Consider the following 20418-nt stretch of genomic DNA (forward strand, 5'->3'; position numbering starts at 1 on the left):
ATTTAACTTAGGCTGTGAAACATTCTGGAACACCAACCTTCACATTCCAGGTTTGCTCCTTCCCATTGTCCCTGGGCAGAGCAGACTGATGTGTCATTTCCTGTCACATGCACATAGCCAACCTGGCACTGGTATACAACTCTGCTTCTGTAGGTTGTGTTGACTGGTTGATGAAACAGTGTGTTCAGTAAAGATGGTGGTGATCCACAATCAACAACTGCAAAGAGTTAAACATAAGTTAGTTTACAATTTTGTATATTGCATTATTGTACACTCAAAACATGATTTCCTTACAATATATTTGCCAAAATAAGTCCAGCATTTGGTCATATGGCAAATTAATTGCAGTCAGTTTCTGGTTCAAAATAAGCTGAGCATGCCCATACGTCAGAGGTACATGACTCATTGAAAACTGAGCCATGACCTGATTGTGATGCTGCAGTTAAACTGCAGAGACTACTCAGACATTAATTATCTGCTTACCAGGAGAGGTTTTCTGGCAAGTAGTAAAGGAAGGGTAATGGTACAAGGAATCGTAGGATAATGGATTCATAGAATGAGAGAATCCCCGCAGGCAGAAATAGGCCATTTGGCCCATCGGGTTTTCACCAACCCTCTGAACAGCATCCCACCCCTATCCCATAACCCCACCTTTACCATAGCCAGTCCACTTAGCCTTCACATCGCTAGTCACTACGTGGCAACTTGGCATAGCCAGGCCATCTAACCTGCACATCTTTGGACTGTAGGAGGAAACCAGAACACAGCAGACACAGGGAGAAGGTACAAACTCCACACAGTCACCTAAAGCTGGAATTCTTCCCTCACCTTCATCCACTTCATTCCGGAACAGCAGTAGGACTTCCACCCTTCCAGTATCTGCATGCAAAGGATCATTGTCCTACATTTACATCACCTCTAGAAGGATATCATGACCAAACACATCTTCCCCTCTTTTCCACTGTCAGAATTCCACAGGTCAAATCCTCCATCACTCCTAATGCCATCCCCTCCCATTGCACCTTCACATGCAATTGCAGAAGGTGCAACACTTGCCCTTTTACTCCCTTCCTCCTCTAGTCTACGGTATTCACACCCATCATTCATATCTATTTTACATCTCCCTCTCTATTTCTCTCTCTACCACCACGAACACTCCCTTTGACTTTTGCTGAGGGTTCCTTCACCATTTGTTCCAATCACTCTTCCTCTGTCTACAGCTTAAAAACCATTATTTTCCAGCTATTTTGATTTCTGAAGAATCATACCAGACTTGAAATGTTTCTCTGTCCACAGGGAGGTGGGTTTCTCCACCATTTTCTGTTGTTATTTCAGATTTTCAGCATCCACAGTATTTTTGTCTTATGTACGTCATTCAATGTCTCCCCTCGCAGTCTCTGCTGTTTTTGACTTGTTAACCATTCCACCCTGCTCCACAAACCACTCGGACATTCTGCGCTCTCAAGTTTCCAATCCCACCTTATGACAACAACACAACCATTGCTTTAATGAATATTTTTTGCATTCCTGTACAGTATAGATCAAGCCTCTTTTACCTTAATCCACTCACGGCATAAGCACATCTCTGGCCGGGCCAGCCTTTATTGCCCATCCCAGAGGGCAGTTAAGGTCAACCACATTGCTGTGGGACTAGAGTGACATGTACATCAGGTTAGGATAACAGAGTTCCTTCCCTAAAGGATATTAGGGAACCAAATGGGTTTTTCTGACAATCAATTCAATTCATAGTCATCATTAGATCCTGAATTCAAATTCTACCATCTGCCAAAGTGGCATTTATACCCAGGTCTCCAGAACATTAGCTGAGTTTCTGGATTAATATCTAGCAATAATACCATTAGGCCATTGCCTCTTCAGTTGTGTTTTTCATTCAATGCTGACCATCATTGAAAAGTGTGAAGTCGACTGTTCTCTCACACTGCCCTCACAATTCAATTATTGCTCTCAAAACTTTCAATAATATGCAGTCGCCAAGAAATTCTAATGGCAGCCACTCCCACTATTACAGTGTGATATGCTTCCATTTTCTGCACCAGCTAACTTATGTTAGCTTCTTAAAAGTTACCCAACCTCCTTCATACAGTGGGTTCATGCTAGCTAATATTAGTCAGTGCATTCAGTGTAGGAGTTGGGAGGTCATGTTGCAGCTAAAAAGGACATTGGTGAGGCCACTTTTGGAATACTGCATGCAATTCTGGTCTCCCTGCTATCGGAAAGATGTTTAGATTAGATTAGATTACTTACAGTGTGGAAACAGACCCTTCGGCCCAACAAGTCCACACCGACCCGCCGAAGCGAACCCCACCCAGATCCATTCCCCTACATTTATCCTTGCACCTAACACTACGGGCAATTTAGCGTGGCCAATTCACCTAACCTGCATATTTTTTGGGCTGTGGGAGGAAACCGGAGCACCCGGAGGAAACCCACGCAGACACGGGGAGAATGTGCAAACTCTACACAGTCAGTCGCCTGAGGCGGCAAATGAACCCGGGTCTCTGGCGCTGTGAGGCAGCAGTGCTAACTACTGTGCCACCGTGCCACCCATAAACTTGTTGTTAAACTTGAAAGGGTTTCAGCTACAGGGAAAGGCTGAATAGGCCAGGGTTATTTTCCCCAGAGCATTAGAGGCTGAGGGGTGACCTTATAGGTGTTTATAAAATCATGAGGGGCATGGATAAGGTAAACAGTCAAGGTCTTTTTCCCAGAGCAGGGAAGTCCAAAACTAGAGGGCATTGGTTTAAGGTGAGATGGGAAAGATTAAAAGGGACCTAAGGGGCAATATTTCATTAGGAGGATGATGCGTGTATGGACTGTGCTGCCAGAGGAACTGGTGGATGCTGATACAATTACAACATTTAGAGTCATAGAGCCATAAGACGTACATAGACGAGTTGGACCGAGGGGTCTGTTTCCATACTGTACAACATTATGACTCTATAATAACTGGAATGAGACTCTATGCTCTAAATTTACACAGGACCCCTTCAACATTAGGAGATTAGAGAGTTTATCTCCTCAATCTGGCACAGATTCGAAACCAGATTTCTAGATGACAGGCGGGTGTTAGCTCAGTGGTGCAGGCAATCTCCCCAAGTAAAATCATAGAATGGTCTCCCCCTGCATTATAATCATTGAAACCACTGTTTGCATGTCAGCTCTCTGCCAGAGCAAACTGAAACAATATTGTTGACATAAAAGCACACAGAACACAAACATTCATGAAATATACAGACTATTCTAGCCAAAGAGTGTTTTGGCCATCGAAATTTTCTAGTTTATGATCAACGTTCCAATGGACTTTGCTTTTCTGATCCTACAAATCAAGACCACAAATTTCACCCATTCTCCTCACCCAAAAGAAAAATGAAATTGGTTGAATATTCAATGTGCTTACTTGTACAGTGAGTTCCATCATTCGGAATGAATGACTCCATTTTGTTGGATGGTCTGTATCCTTCATTGCATGTACAGTAATAACTGCCATATGTATTGTAACAAGTTGTATAGTTCCCACAGATCTTTATAGAACCCATTTGGCATTCATCTTTATCTAAAAAGAACATACTAAATTCAATTTAATCTGTTGTTTCATGATAGAAAAATATACATAATAACATTAAGTGAACCAAACAATCAATTTTCTACTCCTATTTTTCTGACTACCTGCTGGAAAGCTCAGATAGGATTTAGAAGAGCTTCTGAGTAGATGACATGTTCATATGAATTCTCCAGTGGAAAGCTGGAGAAAATAAAACCGAAGAGGGCTGGGCGGGGTCAGTTGGGGCTCAGTGGGTGGCAATGTCATCTGAAGTAAAAGTTGTGGGTCCAAGTCCATTCCAGGTCAATACTCAAATGCCACTTCTCTGATGGGATATTAAACGGAGTCACCACCTGCCACTCAGATGAATCGAAAAGATGCCATGGCTTTGCTGAAGCAAGAACAGACAATTAATTCTGTGGATCCTGGATGGATAATTATCCATCAGCCAACATCACTGGAGCACATTTCCTGGTCATTTATCCCATTACTGTCCAGGAGAGTTTGCTATGTGTAAATTGGCTGCTGCATTTTCTATTTTATAACAGTGTCTACATTGAACAAAAGTACACCATTGGCTATAACACTCTTTGGGATGTTCTGAAATTGTGAAAAGAGTAACATAAACCCAAGATTTTCTTTCCTTCAGTATTTAACAATTCCATCTCTTCTTGAAGTTCAACAACATTACCATCCCCCATCAATGTCCTGGTGTCACCATTGTCCAGAAATTTATAGATATTAATACCCACGCTGTGGCAACAGATTAGGTCTGGGAATTCTGTGGTAGGTCACTCACCACCTGACTCTGCAAATGTCCAACATTTACATGGAATAACTGGGAGTGTAATGAACTAATCTCCACTTACCTGGGTGTGTGCAGTTCCAACAACATTCAAAACAGTTGACACTATCCAAGACAAAAAGCACGCTCAACTGGCACCCCATTGCCAATATTCACTCCCTCCACTACTGGTGCACAGAGGCAGCAGTGTGCATCATCTATAAAACGCACTCTAACAGGACAAGAATAGCAGATACATGGAAACACCACAACCTACAAGTTCCCTCCAACTCATACAGCATCCTAACTTGGAAGCTGATCCTTCACTGTAGCTGAGTCAAAATCCTAGAACTCCCTCCCTAACAACACATTCTACACCACATGGATTCTGCAGTTCAAGAAGGTTGCTCATCACCACCATCTCAAGATGGATAATAAATGATCTCTCAGCTAATAACACTAATTTACCATTGATGAATTTTAAATGCCTCCACAGCAATGCAGAGTTCAATCCAGTGCCCTCTGCATTGTGCTTGCCCTAGAAGCAAATGGACTATTTCAACTTTCATGTCCAGTAAAGAAATCATACTCCTAAATTTCAAGAAACAGAGTGTACCCAATGTGGACATTTTCAAAATGACTTTAAAGAAGTGGACACTATTTCCTCTCAAAATGGTTGACAAAATGTCAGGTAACACCCTGCATCACTCTCCCTCCATGCCCCCGTGTTCCCCACCACTACCTCCCTTTCTGTTTAAGGATTATGTTGTGTCTCAGAATGCTTTTGGAAACTTCTTAAAATATACATGGCTGTGGGTGGGGTGCTTTCCCTTGATTAGATATATTGGAGGCAAACCCATTTGAGGAATATTCAGTTCCATTTTAGTGTATTTGCCAAAACGCAAAATCAATAGCCCCCTGCCAGAGGCAGTGCCTGGTAGCTTGATCTCTAACAAAGACTAGATTATCCCAAACTGATATGATCAGCCATCTTCATCCCCCAGTATGTATTAGTTTCTAATTTGGATTCATTTGTTGGGCAATAGAACTATTGATCATATGATTTAAAAAAAACTGACTTCAGGTCATGAATCCCAACGTTGCAAGAACCAGTGAGAGATAAGTCTCAAACAAGGAGGGTCTGTTGCTTTATCAAGAATAGAACCCTGTACAACAACTAGACAACCCAGGCACAGTCAGGGTGAATAAATCTTTTTCACCTGCGAAGATTGTCTCCATCTTGACTTATAGATAGATAAGCGAATCCGGTTGTTGTGCTTATATTCTAGGTATTGAGTGAATAAATGTTGATCTTTTCTTATGATTTAAATGGATTGGAGACCCTGTCAAAAGTATTATCAAAAGTCACAAACCCCAAAGTGGAAGTGTAGAAATATTCCCTCAAAATCAAATATACTTCATATTGTGAACAACTGAGACCTGAAGGAACACAGGAAAACTTCTCCAAGTTTGGAGATGACACAAAGCTGGGTCAGAGGGCGAACTGTGTGTAGGATGCAGGGATAATTCCATGTGATTTGGACAAGTTGAGTGAGTGGGCAAATGCATGGCAGAATACGTATAATGTAAGAAAAAATGTAAGCAAGACAGGAAGGTAGGTTATTATCTGAATGCCGATAGAATGGGAAAGGGGATGTGAAACAAGACCTGAGTGTCCTTGTACACCACTCGCTGAAAGTAACCATGCAGATATAGCAGGCAGTGAAGACAGCGAATGGTATATTGGCTTTTATAGTGAACAAATTTTTTGCGAAGATTTGTAGCTCGGGTGCTCGTTGTTGTGGTTCTGTTCGCCGAGCTGGAAGTTTTTGTTGTAAACGTTTCGTCCTCCTGCTAGGCGACATCATCAGTGCTTGGGAGCCTCCTGCGAAGCGTTTCTTTGATGTTTCCGCCGGTGTTTATAATGGTCTGTCCCTGCCGCTTCCGGTTGTCCGGTTGTTTTTATAGTGAAAGTATTCAGGTACAGGGATGTCTTGCTGGAGTTATACAGAACCTGGGTGAGATCTCACTGGGAGTATTGTGGACGGTTATCTGAGGATGGATGTTCTGGCTATGGATGGAGTGCAACATAGATTTATCAAACTGATTCCTGGGATGATGGATTAACAGACGAAGAGAGACTAGATTGCTTAGGGCTATATTCACTGGAGTCGAGAAGAATGAGTGAGGGGGTAGGCTTGAAATCTCAAAAATCTATAAAATTCCAACAGGATTAGGCAGCTGTAAATGCAGGAATGATGTTTCTGATGATCGGGGGTGGGGGGAGGTCTTGAACAAGGGGTCACAATCTAAGGATATGGAATAGCTATTTAGGACTGAGATAAGGAGAAATTTCTTCACCCAGAGAATGACAAGCCTGTGGAATTCTCTGCTACGAAAAGTGGTTGAGGTCAAAACATTGAGTGGCTTCAAAAAGGAGATATTCTTTTTATGGCCAAAGAGATCAAATAGTCTGAGGAGAAAGTGGCAACAGAGAACTGATTTGGATGATCAGCCGTGATCATATTGAATGAAGCTGCAGGCTCCAAAGGTCAAATGGCCGACTGCTGTTTCCATTTTCAATACTTCTATGTTACCCTGACACCACCTCTACCTATCCATAAAAGCAACAGTCACGTGAAGTGAAAATAGTGGACAACCAAAAATTTTGTCTGATCCTCCCAATCAGCCATTGAAAGTTTAGGTTTTACAAAATCACTACTGCTAATGGTTGGGGTTAAATGCCACCACCAATCCTCCAAATATAGATATTGTGACAACACAGGGACAGACAGCCAAGTCAAATCAATCAATCAATAAATAAAAGAAAATACAAAACTGGCCAGATTATTTTTGAGCAGATTTCATGATGCGTTGTTCCCCTGCATTTGTGATGAACATCTTTTTGACTTGACCAAGAAACAATCAGGGCCATGTTTCAGCTCACTTTGAGGAAGCCAGCAATACTTAGAAGTTTGTTATTATTCTCTGAACTTCCAATAGCTGATAATGGGAGCTTAGGCAGGAAGTTTTCAAACTTTCATGCTGTAACATCAATAATCAAATGCCTCCCAGAAACAGAGTCCATAAACCAGTTCAAAGTCTGGCCCCTTCATCGGTTTGACCATCATCTTCCTCTCCAGATTTGATGGCACTAATTTCCCAGTACTGACCTCGATAATGTCCAAACTTCTGCTATTTGGTCAAACATACTGCTCCCCACAATCCCGGTATCGAAGAATCTATGGAACCCTTTTGATCAAGAGCCAATGTGCAATTAACTTTTAGGCCTGGCCTCGCAAACAAATAACAGCTTGTTTGTTCCATTTTTGTTGTTTTTAACACAAGCTGCTGCTCACAGTCGAAAGATCATCTTCAACTTACAGTTCTCAGTTCCAAACCAAAGTTGACGTAAGAATAAAATAAAAATAATTAAAAATCAGTGAGGGTTCTAACAATATTTTAATTGTCCTGTTCAGACATGTTATGACAAACTCTCTAAAAAAGGTGGGACTCGAACCCAGGCCCCCTAACCCAGAATAGGAACACTAACAACTTGCCACATGAGCCTGAAAAGAAGCGTTAATGTTACAGGTGGACCATCAGCTCATTCTCTACCTCCGCCATTACCACCCCAACCCCCAACAGAGGGACTGCAGATGCCCAGACCAATCCTCCTTTATTTACTGAATCCAAAGTCCTGTTTGGTAAGAGGATGGAAATGGTACTACTTAACAAGAAGAGACACTTGTTTTAACAAAAACGTAGTCCATAGACACAATTTATTCTGTGCTTATAATTAAGCAATACGTCCAAGACTATCAAGAGTCAAGGATGACACATCAATCATTTTTGGGTCATCCTTTGGGAGCTGGTCTCCCATTCCCCACTCAAGATTGAATGCCATCATCAGACGTGGTGAAACTTATTGCATTGGCTGATATTAACCATTTCAGAACCATTAGTGGATTTAACAAAGGCAAGCAAAAATTCCCGATTCAGGTGGAGATAGGGAGTCTGTTCAATCTCGATTTATTCAGAGGATCACTAGGGGAAATCCCAGTGAGAAAACATGACAACATGTTTCATTTTGGATTGATTCAGAAAACAGCCCGAAAAGGTGTGGTGGATTTACCGGCCTCTACTTATGCTGCAAAGATCTGATCGTTTCCACTAACTTAGAGAAGTTACAATGAAAGATATTGGCAACAAGCATCAAATCTGCTTCGTTTTTCTCCCTTCACCAAAAAAGTTGAAGTAGAACCATTACATCTGAACTTAAAACCTAATTCAAAATGCAAAGTTATTTCCAAGAACACACACAAGATTTGCATCCTATAACACTTGCCAGCAACACAGAATATCCAAAAACCCATTAAAAAAAAAAATAATTTGAAGTATAGTTACTGCTGTTATGTAGGAAACACAACAGCCAATTTTCACACAACAGGATCCCACACATAGTAGTGTGATAAAACAAAATCCACCTGTTTTCTCGGAACCTTGAATAAGGGATAAATGTTGTTCAGGGAGCTCATGCTAACTCCTTGGCTCTTATTAAAAATGGTGCCATGGGACCTTGTACATCCCACAGGATCGTTGTGATCTTGATTTTAGCACCAGGTCCAAAAGACTGCATCACTGACAATGTAGCAACCGCTCTGTCAAGTGCAATCAGCCGAGGTGTTATTTTGTTATACATATTGTACTCCCATGACTGTGGAGGAGGGCTTGAACTCTGCCTTGGAGCACTACTCAACAAACCAAGGTGGACACTCAAGACAATGTAATGTTAGCGAGATTATTGGATATGGCTTCAGTGCTGTCTTTAGCTTCAGTATTTGTAATCCAATCCTGATCTATTAATCAGTCCATTAGACAATGGAACGTGGAGACACCAAACTTCTACTACAGCAACCACTTTCACTGTTGACTCTTAACTGCCCTCTGGGATGGGCAATAAATGCTAGCCTAGCCAGCAATGCAGTCATCCCATGAATGAATAAAATGAGGCAATTTAAGAGCTTATGAGGTGAAAGTGAGGACTGCAGATGCTGGAGATTAGAGTGGTGCTGGAAATGCACAGGTCAGGCAGAATCCAAGGAACAGGAAAATCAAATGTTTTGGGCAGGAGCCCTGATGAACGTCAATTTTCCTGCTCCTCGGATGCTGCCTGAGCTGCTGTGCATTGCCAGCACCACTCTAATCTTGAATTTAAGAGTTTATGGCAGATACGCAGTAAACCGTCCACAACTGAACAAACATTTGTCATTTAAACATTGCAAATTAAATACTGATCACAGAATACTGTTATTAATGAACCACTGTTACGAGGCTGTTATTTTGGATTAAAAGTTTAACAGTGTTTTTGGCTTCACGCTTCTGTCATTCACAGACCTTGAAGTGGATTCGTTTCCAAATGTCTTACCTGTGCAGAAGCTCCTTCCATTTCCATAGAATCCATAGTTACAAGTGCAGGCTTTCATTCCATCCTTGGTTGTGCAGGAAGCATTAACGTGACAGGTGGAACAAACGTCCACATTCGGTGGGGGTATTGTAGCTGCTGCACAGAAAGGTAAAACAGTCACTCAACACTGAACTGGACTGGACACCTCACCCCCAACCATATTTGGTCCTTTTAACTTCTCACCACATCCTGAAATCTGTTGTGAAGTTGCTTCTATTTTTTTTTTTGAGGACTCACGTTCAAAGTATTGCAAAAACTAGTTCATTTGAAAGACTGGGATGCCTGGAATTAAAACTTTACAGGAAGGACACTTCGGATTTTTTTTTGTTTGGAACACTTTCCAGAAGAGAGACAATTAAACCAAGTCAACAGCAGGAGCTTAACAGAGTCATAGAGTCTGAATTAGTCTTAGAGTCATGCAGCACAAAAACAGGCCGAACTTGTCTGTGCCAACCATTTATTTTGCATAGACTTGTTTACAGGGATGTCAGATGCCTGAGTTTATGACTGTAAGGAGTAGTTTTGCATTCTTGGATAAGATTTGGAAAAAATAACTGGAGTACAGCTTGCTCTGAAAGAAACTGCCAAACATATTCTTTCACACTATTTTGAGAAAACTCTTTTCAAGAGTCCAGCGTGTGAAATGTAAAGATGATGCAGCTACTCTCCTGAGATGCCTTTGGAAGAGTTCCTCTTGACATCTCCTGAATGAAAGGCTTCTGAGAAGATCCTAATGACAACCACATGTGCTCATTGACACCCATCTCCATATACCATGACATCAGACCAAAAGTTATCTGAAAGTTCTCTTATCCTTTATTCTTCAAGAATTTACAATTATTCTAACCAAAGTTTATTTTGTAAAGTTGATCTCTGCAAAGACAGTTTCTTTTATTTTCTTTAACTAGTCTGTATGCATATGTCCGATAGTTGATTTAGAAAGGTTAAAATTTTACTTTCAAATATTAAACTCTGTGGTAATCAGTTTTGCAATTTTGTTAAACAAGTTGCCTTTATAATAAATCAATCTCTTTGTTGTTTATTAAAATAACTTGGTTGATGGATGTTTCGAACATTTTGAAACTAATATGGATAAAGTATGTAATTGACCATGCTGCTAACTGGGTAAAACATTGATGTTATGACCAGTGAAGTAATGGAACTAGAGAAAAACATTTGCACTCCTTCAGCCTCCATCACAACACTGTCCCACAGCCTGTTCACAAGGAACAAGTCAGGAATGTTGTGAAATCTCAACACCATCCAGACCAAGGCAGCCCACCTGATTAGCATCCCATCTAATACCTTCAGCATCCATGCCCTCCACCAGTGACACTCAGTAGCAGCAGCATGTACTATCCATAAGATGCTTTGCAGCAACTCACCAACACTCCTTTGACAACACATTCCAAACCTGTAACATTTACCACCTAGAAAAACAAGGACAGCAGAGACACGGGAACATCATCACCTGTAAGTTTCCCTCTAAGTCATGTATCACAGAACTATATTACTGTTCCTTCATTGCCCTGGGTCAAAATCCTTGAATTGTAACAACATTGTGTTGGGCGTACATTAAATGGACTGCTCATCACTACCCTCTCGAGGGCATTTAGGAATGGGCAATAAATGCCCAGTGACACCTACAGCTTGTGAATGAGTAAAGATTCATTTACATAAATGATTTGGATGTGAACATAGGAGTTATTGTTAGTAAGTTTGCAGATGACACCAAACTTAGAGGTGTAATGGACTGCGAAGAAGGTTACCTCAGAGTACAATGAGATCTTGATCAGATGGGCCAATAGGCTGAGGAGTGGCAGATGGACGTGCTGCATTTTGGAAAAGCAAACCTTAGCAAGACTTATACACATACTAATAAGGTCCGAGGGAGCGTTGCTGAACAAAGAGACTTTGGGGCGCAGGTTCATAGCTTCTTGAAAGTGGAGTTGCAGGTAGATAGGATAGTGAAGGAGGCGTTTGGTATGCTTTCATTTATTGGTCAGAGTATTGAGTACAGGAGTTGGGAGATCATGTTGTGGCTGTGCAAAGACATTGGTTAAGCCACTTTTGGAATATTATGTGCAATCCTGGTTTCCTTCCGATCGGAAAGATGTCGTGAAACTTGAAAAGGTTCAGAAAAAATTTAGAAGTAAGTTGCCAGGGTTGGAGGATTTGAGCTATAGGGAGAGGCTGAACAGGCTGGGGCTGTTTTCCCTGGAGTTGGAGGCTGAGGGGTGACTTTATAGAGGTTTACAAAATTATGAGGGGCATGGATAGGATAAATAGACAAAGTCTTTTCCCTGGGGTGGGAGAATCCAGAACTAGAGGGCATAGGTTTCGGGTGAGAGAGGAAAGATATAAAAGTGACCTAAGGGGCAACTTTTTCCACACAGAAGGTGGTGCATGTATGGAATGACCTGCCAGAGGAAGTGGTGGAGGCTAGTACAATTGCAACAGTTAAAAGGCATCTGAATGGGTATATGAATAGGAAGGGTTTAAAAGGGAAATGGGCCAAGTGCTGGCAGGTGGGATTAGATTGAGTTGGATATCTGGTCGGCCTGGATGAGTTGGACCGAAGGGTCTGTTTCCATGCTGTACATCTGATTCTATGCGCATCTTTTGAAGGTAATACCTCCAGCCACTCTACAATCCTGCTTCACCAAAGTAATCCTTTGTTGTCCACAAGGTCAATTTTCAATTTTGGATGACACATTTGTTAACAGCAAAGAGCTGATTTGTTCACTTGCCTGCTTAAAGTCCTCTTTCAAGACTGCTGGCTAGTCAGTGCATACATTGTTCCAATATAAACAGAACTCAAGTTTTCACAGGAGCAACAGGTCATCCATCTTCCAAGCAAAGAGTGTGTTGGATATGGAGCAATAACGTGGTGGAAACCAGGTGTCTGTAAGTGTGACACTTTACACATTACATGAATGCAGTCAGGTGAAGAGAATGTAAACCAAGTATTGTAAGCACAACCTGAATGGATTCTTCTGCTCATTACATATAAAACATGCTCGCCCTATCACAGTGAACTGGGTAAATATCCTGAAGCCTGTGGTTCAAACACATTTCACCTGAAGGCCGCATCTGGCTTAGATTCTCTGCCTAGTTAGGATTTGGAGTGTTTAGATTAGATTCCCTACATGATGGAAACAGGCCCTTGGGCCCACCAAGTCCACACCGACCCTCTGAAGAGTAACCTACCTAGACCTATGCCCTACCTTATATTTACCCTTGGCGTGGCAATTTAGCATGGCTAATTCACCTGACCTGCACATCTTTGGATTGTGGATGAAACCGGAGCACCCGGAGAAAACCCACACAGACACAGGGAGAATGCGCAAACTCCACACAGTCACCCGAGGCAGGAATTGAACCCAGGTCCCTTGTGCTGTGAGGCAGCAGTGCTAACCACTGAACTACTGTGCCGCCCCATGTTCTGCCTGGATAAACCAAAAGCTGGTTAAAGGAGTTGAAGGAGGAATGGGCTGGGGTGAGGAAATGGAGGACTTTTGGAGGGAACTCCAGAGAGTGTGATATTAAGTTATTGGAAGGCAGGCTCCGACAATTGTCTAGCCTACGTATGACTCCAGACCCACAGCAATGTGGTTGACTTTTAATTGCCTTCTGGGCAGTAAGGGAGGGACAATAAATGCTAATCTAGCAGACGATGCCCTCACCACATTGAAGAATAAAACAAAAGCCAGCCATAAAAAGTAGGGTTTGGGGAAAGTAATTAGAGAGAGGGAGAGAGGGAGAGAGAGAATGAATAGGGAGGTATCAGAGGGCTAGGAAAGTACTGAGCGAGGGAGTGACAGTAGAGGAGTAGGGAGTATAGTTCACAGGTCTGAGGTGTAGTGAGAAGGTGAGGAAGTAGGGGACATAAGGAGGCAGAAAAGAATTAAGGACAATAGTGAGAGGGGTGGGGAGGGTAGACACAGGTTACATGGGGAGTAGTGAAAGAAGGCAAAGAGGTAGTTGAATGGGGAGGTAAAGGAATTGGAAAAGGAGAATAGCAAAGTGGTCAGGGAAAGGGAGAGAGTTGGGGAGGATAGAAAGAGCAGCAGAGAGATAGAGACAAAGATATTGGTCCTCTAGAGAGTGAGAAGAGAGAGTTAATAATAGATAATAAAGGAAATGATGGATGCCTTCAGAGATTGGAAAAGACGTTAGAATTCTGTTTTGTTGCCACATGTACTCAAGTACAGGGATGCAGGAATACAGTGAAAAGTTTACAATGTCACCATTCACGGCGCCATCTTAGGTACATAGTACAAAATCTTAAGTAAAAAGTTGAAAAATAAAGACATATGTTATAAGTACAACATTATAGTTCCTCTCATTATAACATAGTAAATAAGAAATAAAGTTAAAAGTTTCAAATTACAGTCCTTCTTTAGCCATGGACCTGCAGTTGCTCCATATTGGGCCCTTCCCACAATGGCTCCATCTCTTGATTCGAGTGCCACTGTGCTGTTGTCTCGCCAGCAACCACCATCCTCTATCCCCAGCACTGGGCTTGGGTGCTCAATCAGAGTTGTAAATCAGGAGGTAGGAGGGAGTGAGGAACTAAGCAAAATTACAATCATGAGGCCGTTCTTCTAAAATACACGTTTTGTCAACACTGTTTGGCTGTAATGCAATTGGTGAATTCGGGAACAAAGTTTTAAAATCGTGAACTCCCATTGGCTATCATGCAATTCCATCCCTGATTACATTAGGTCCACTCGGGATGTTTACTTCGGGTCAAGCAAAAGAGATTGAATGATTGGACAAATGTTTTCTGACCTTGCAATTGATATATTTGAGAATGTTTTTAGAAATTATCACAAAAGATTTGGATTTCAAGATTCTCCTCATTCTGGACAATGCACCAAGCCATCCTCCCACCATTGGTGAGCTTTCTAAAAACATCAGAATGCTATTTCTATCTCTGAATGCAACCTCTTTTGTTCATCCCATGGACCAGTGTGCAATAGCAGCTATTAAAGCTTATTATTTCAAGCACACATTCAGTAAGCTGCTTGCAGCTGACGGTTATAAAGAGGACAGTGTTCTTCAATTTCGGAGGATCTTTAACATTAAGAATTCATTGTGGAGGCCTGGGATGATGTCAGTAAGCATTGCTTGCATGCAGTTTGATGAAAGCTTCTCCCAGATTTTCTTCATGATTTTAAAGGCATTGAACTGTCAGAGGAGCTTCCAGCAGTCAAAAAACAGTGTGTCTCTCTTAAAATACAAGTTGGATTTGAAGAAGTGGAGACTGATCTACAACAACCTGTTGCTATGGGGGAAATTGAAGCTCACAATGCAAATGAAGACCACCAGGGTCCAGCACCATGAGAGCTTCCCACTTCTCTTTTGCCTTCTGTCCTGAAGGAAGTTGAGAAGCAGCTGCAGCTCTTAGAAGATAATGACCACAATGTAGAATGCAGTAGGACAGCAGTTTGTGGCATAAAATCTTATCTAGCACCCTATTAACAACTTCTTCATGAAAGAAGAAAGATGGCAAAGCAGCAAAAACTCTGCCTTTTTCAAGCCAAACCCCATTCCCCCACCAAAAAGGTCTGAGGACAATGAACCACACCCATCCACTTTTGGATTAAATATTTTCTTTCATTGTAACCCTGCATTCAGACCTGCACCTGAAAATAATGTTGATGATGACCCTCAACCCCTGTCCTAATACAATACTGTAACTCAAACTCGGAAACCCCTTCAAGTGTTAAAATTTATTGTATTACTTCATTAAAATTTATGATTTTAACATTTACTTAGACTGTGCTATTCTTTGTGTTAGACTAATTATTTTTGTTTTGATTTTTGCTGGTATTTGTAGTGGTTTGCCCAACCCTGTTTTTTCCCATAGTCCCATTGTTCCTATTGTGCTATTTTCTATAACACGAGATTACATGAGAACGCAGCTACTGTTTTACAGCAGTACAGACTAGACTGAGCAAACAATGGAGCTGCAGGCTGACAGATGAGTCCAGATGGATTTTAACCTCGAGTCTTTCAGAGTTTGCTAGTGAGGCAGTAGATGCATTGGTGTTAATGAATCAAAATTCCCCAGAGTCACGCAAGATCTCATCTTTCTGGAAAGCAGCAAATGTAATCCCTTCATTTAAGACGAGAGGCAGGCAGAAAACAGGAAATTTACAGGCCAGTTAGTTCGTCTGTTGTCTTCATGGAGTAGATGTTAAAAATCGATCAGTTGAAATTATAGCCATACAAGGTAATGCAAGCATGGTTTTGGAAAGGAAAACCACGTGATTCAAGTTCTCTGGAGGAGTAATGTGCTGTAGATAAAGGGGAGCCTTCAGATATACTATATTTACATTTCCAATGGTATTTGATAAGGTGCCACATCAAAGGCTACTGAGGAAAATAAAAGCACCTGACAAAGTGGTTAACATATTAGCATGTCCAGGAGGTGGGCTGGCTAGAAGAATACAGGGAGCATGCAGCAATGGATGTTTGCTTGGCAGGGTGTGATGAGTAGAATCCCACAGGGGTCTGTATCTGTTCCTCAATGTTTCACGACTGACATCAATGATTATATTGTGGGGAGCAAAGACATTGTAGATAAATTCACAGGTAACACCAACATAACTTGGAAAATACATTGTGAAGACATAAACTAGGAGAAAGTGAGGATTGCTGATGAAGGGCTTATGCGTGAAACGTTGATTCTCCTGCTTCTCAGAAGCTGCCTGACCTGCTGTGCGTTTCCAGCATTACACACACAACTCTGAAGACGATATAAGGAAACTGAAGGCAAATATAGGTTGAGCGAGTGGGCAAAAATTTGGAGATGGAATTTAATTTGGCAGGAAAATAAAGAGTATTACTTGAACAAAGAATGACTACAGATTTCGAAATGCAGAGGGATTCATTTGTTCTGGTGCTCTAGTCACAGAAGTTAGTATCTGGGTGTTCAAGAAGGTGAAAGGGATTATTTTATAATGAGAAGAATGAAGGATTCTATAGTGGGGAGACAGGCCGCCGACTTGCGGAATGTTTCAGAGAACACCTCTGGGACACCCGGACCAACCAACCCAACCACCCCGTGGCTCAACACTTCAACTCCCCCTCCCACTCCAACAAGGACACGCAGGTCCTTGGACTCCTCCATCGCCAGACCATAGCAACATGACCGTTGGAGGAAGAGCGCCTCATCTTCTGCCTGGGAACCCTCCAACCACAAGGGATGAACTCAGATTTCTCCAGTTTCCTCATTTCCCCTCCCCCACACCTTGTCTCAGTCAAATCCCTCGAACTCAGCACTGCCTTCCTAACCTGCAATCTTCTTCCTGACCTCTCCGCCCCCACCCCACTCCGGCCTATCACCCTCACCTTGACCTCCCTCCACCTATCGCATTTCCAACGCCCCTCCCCCAAGTCCCTCCTCCCTACCTTTTATCTTAGCCTGCTGGACACACTTGCCTCATTCCTGAAGAAGGGCTTATGCCTGAAACGTGGATTCTCCTGTTCCTTGGATGCTGCCTGACCTGCTGCGCTTTTCCAGCAACACATTTTCAGCTCTGATCTCCAGCATCTGCAGTCCTCACTTTTTCCCCAAGAATGAAGGATGCTATGCTTCTGTTATATAGGGCAATGGGGAGACCATATCTTGTTTAATGTGTAAGTTTAGTGTCCTCATTTGCAGACGTGAATGCTTCAGGAGTAAATGTGTTTCAAAGGAATTTTGCTTGGTTGATACCCAAAATGAGAGGGATGCCTTATGGAATAGCTTGGACAAGCTGGGCTTTAGAAGACTGAAGGGTGGCTGAATTAAAGTGTGTAAGATTCTGAATGGTCTTATCAAGGTGGATAGTGGAGAAGAGGTTTTCTTGCAAGGGTCAATCCAGAACTAAAGGGGACATTGCTTTAAGATTAGGGGTCACCTTTTCAGAATAGAGATGAGGAGTTTCTTTCTCCCCCTTTCAGAGTGTCGTGTAGTTTTGAAACTCTCTGCCCTGAGAAAGCAGTAGAGGGGAGGTTATCGAACATTTTAAAGTCAGAGATTAATAGATTCTTGTATGGCAGGAGAATCAATGGTTATGGGAGGCAGACAGGAATGTGGAATTTGAAACACAAACAAATCAGCCATGAACTGATTGAATGGCAAGAGCAGACTTGAGGGGCTGAATGGTCTACTTCTGCTCCAATTTCAGCTGTTTGTATCGAGCTTCCACTTAATTACAGCTCCCCTATTATCTCAATAAGTGGAGAGTTCCATATTTTCACCACTTGCTAGATAATAGAAGCTTCTCCTGAATTTCTGATTGGCAATTTTCTTGAACTAATAATGTCCAGTTTTGATCTTCTCCTACAACTGGAAACTAATTGGAAATGTTCTCTATATTTGCCCTCATCAATCCATTCATAACTTTAAAGATTTTGATTACCTACCCAACTGGTTTTGAACCACAAAGTAATAAAGTTGGTTTGTTAAACTAGAACTGTCTTATAAATTTACTTGAAAAGTTGGATCCATTTTCTATAAACTTAATTTCAAGGTTTGACCTGTTTTTTCCCCACCCTGCCTCAAGATTATAGTAGATTTCTGAAACTTACATTAACTTTAAAGGTTTTAACTGATCAAATATAAGTGCCTCTGCTTCACAAGACCCCATGTGATATCAGCAGAAGCAGTTACTTCAGATTATTTTAGAGTATAGACTCATGGTGTCATGTTGAAGACAAGTTTGAGATAATCAGCCCACAATTACCACGATGGTAACTATCACCAAGTGACAGCAAAGAAACACTGGGGCTCCTAAAAGCATAAAGACTTGCAAAATGCAATACAGGTTTTTCAAACCAATTCATAATCACTAAATGCAAATATCTCACCAGTACACATTCAAACTGATACTTGGAGAACTCCTGTATTTAAATACGCAATTTTACTTTTAAGAGAAGTATATATATTATTGTAAAGTTACTTAGGTGAACTGAATCTCCTGCCATACATACATTTCAAAAAACATCCTTGTACGTCGGTCAAAAATTCTTTGGCAGGAAGGTATATATAAATTCCAATTAAAATTAATAAAACTAGCACTTACCATTCAAGCAGAGGAAGCCAGTGTATAAGACCCCTGTATACATGCTCAGGACAAGGGTAATATAGCTCCAGCCCAGGGTTAGTCCCATCCACATGATCAGTACAAACACTAAGTTTAACCAGGAGAGGTTTTGCTTGTCCTTATATCCTGAGCAGGCTCTGTCAGAGCCGCCTGCCCACACAGTAACCTGGTTACGTTTGATAAGTATGGCCATAATAGATTAGAAGGTTGTTTCTTAATATGGACATGTTTAATTTTTATTCTCGGGTGAAGTTATTTTTACTAACTTTTGATATTTTTTTACAAAGTCATTTCCATGTCACTATTATTGCTACTATTACATTCAGCGAATCTTGCATTGGAATGAAAGAGAATTTAACAAAGGTCTGCAATTTATTCATATAATGGGGTTTGTACAATATCAATATATCAATGAATTTTAACTTATTTGAGCACTTATTTACTCCAATATCAACATTTATTTTATTTATAGTCTATTCAAAGAGTTGTTAGCATGGTAATCTTGGGCCTCACAAATAGATGCATTGTGTACAACAGCTGGGAATTTATAAAATTCTGGTTAGGCTACGAGAGTAGCGTTTGGTTCTGGTCAGTCAAGGATATGAGTCCTTAAGAGGGTGCAGAGGAGATTTATGAGAATGACTTGAGGTTTAGCTACAAGGTTGCTTTCCGTGAAGCAAAAGGGTTTGTGGGGAAATTTGATAAGAAATGTACAAGGTTATAAAAGATTTAGGTAAAGCAGGCAAAGTAAAGCTGCTCCAAACAGCAGATAATCCAAGAACTGGGAACACAGTTTTGAGCACACTTGCCTAGATGAGTGCAATTCCAATAACACTCAAGAAGCTTGACACTGTCCAGAACAAAGCAGCACGCATGAGGGGCACTACATTCACAAGCATCCACTTCCTCCACCATTGATACTCAGTAGCAACAGTGTATAGCATCTACAAGATGTACTATAAAAATTCAAAGCACCTTCCAAACTCTCAATCACTTCCATCTAGAAACAAGGGCAGCACCACCACCTTCAAATTCCCCTCCAAACCACTCACCATGCAGACTTGGAAATATATTGCTGTTCCTGGGAGTCCTCGAATTCCCTCTATGGGCATTGTGGGTTCACCCACAGCAGGTGAATGGCAGCCATCTGCCACCATCTCAAGGACAACTAGGGATGAGCAATAACCTGTGGCCAGCCAGCAATGCTCACATCCGACAAATGAACAAAAAGTAAAGATTTTGGGCTAGAGATAAAAGGTGGGGTGATATTAGAAAGTTTTTTTCATGCACTTTTTAACTAGTTTCTCAACTTTATTTCGATTTGGGGTATTTGCTCTGCATAATTCCCTAAGTTAATATGTTCTAACAACAATAAGTCACTTATTACATATATTTATGAAAACACAGCAAAATGTGTGGAAGTTGCCATAAGCTGGCACCATGTTAATTACATAAATTATAAAAATAAATCATACAAAATTAGGACAAACTTCATTTCTCGTTC

At 41.4% G+C, this 20418-nt stretch overlaps 1 protein-coding gene across 6 annotated transcripts in view; it reads right to left on the reverse strand.

Moving 5' to 3' along the window:
* Positions 1 to 18993, reverse strand: part of susd1 (sushi domain containing 1) — a 95734-nt gene extending 76741 nt beyond the window's left edge. For all 6 annotated transcript variants that reach the window (XM_087996124.1, XM_043715961.2, XM_043715935.2 and 3 more), the window contains exons 1-4: positions 18894 to 18993; positions 9775 to 9909; positions 3419 to 3574; positions 38 to 217 (exon numbers count right to left, since the gene is read on the reverse strand). In XM_087996124.1, the coding sequence (XP_087852250.1) occupies positions 38 to 217; positions 3419 to 3574; positions 9775 to 9909; positions 18894 to 18987 (565 nt within the window). In that variant the 5' untranslated portion in view covers positions 18988 to 18993. The remainder of the gene's footprint in view (positions 1 to 37; positions 218 to 3418; positions 3575 to 9774; positions 9910 to 18893) is intronic.
* Positions 18994 to 20418: the final 1425 nt, after the last annotated feature.

This window comes from Chiloscyllium plagiosum, unplaced genomic scaffold, assembly GCF_037043375.1.
Source record: "Chiloscyllium plagiosum isolate Xiang-an unplaced genomic scaffold, Cpla_swu_hap1 HiC_scaffold_2, whole genome shotgun sequence".
In the NCBI taxonomy this organism is placed as follows: domain Eukaryota; kingdom Metazoa; phylum Chordata; class Chondrichthyes; order Orectolobiformes; family Hemiscylliidae; genus Chiloscyllium; species Chiloscyllium plagiosum.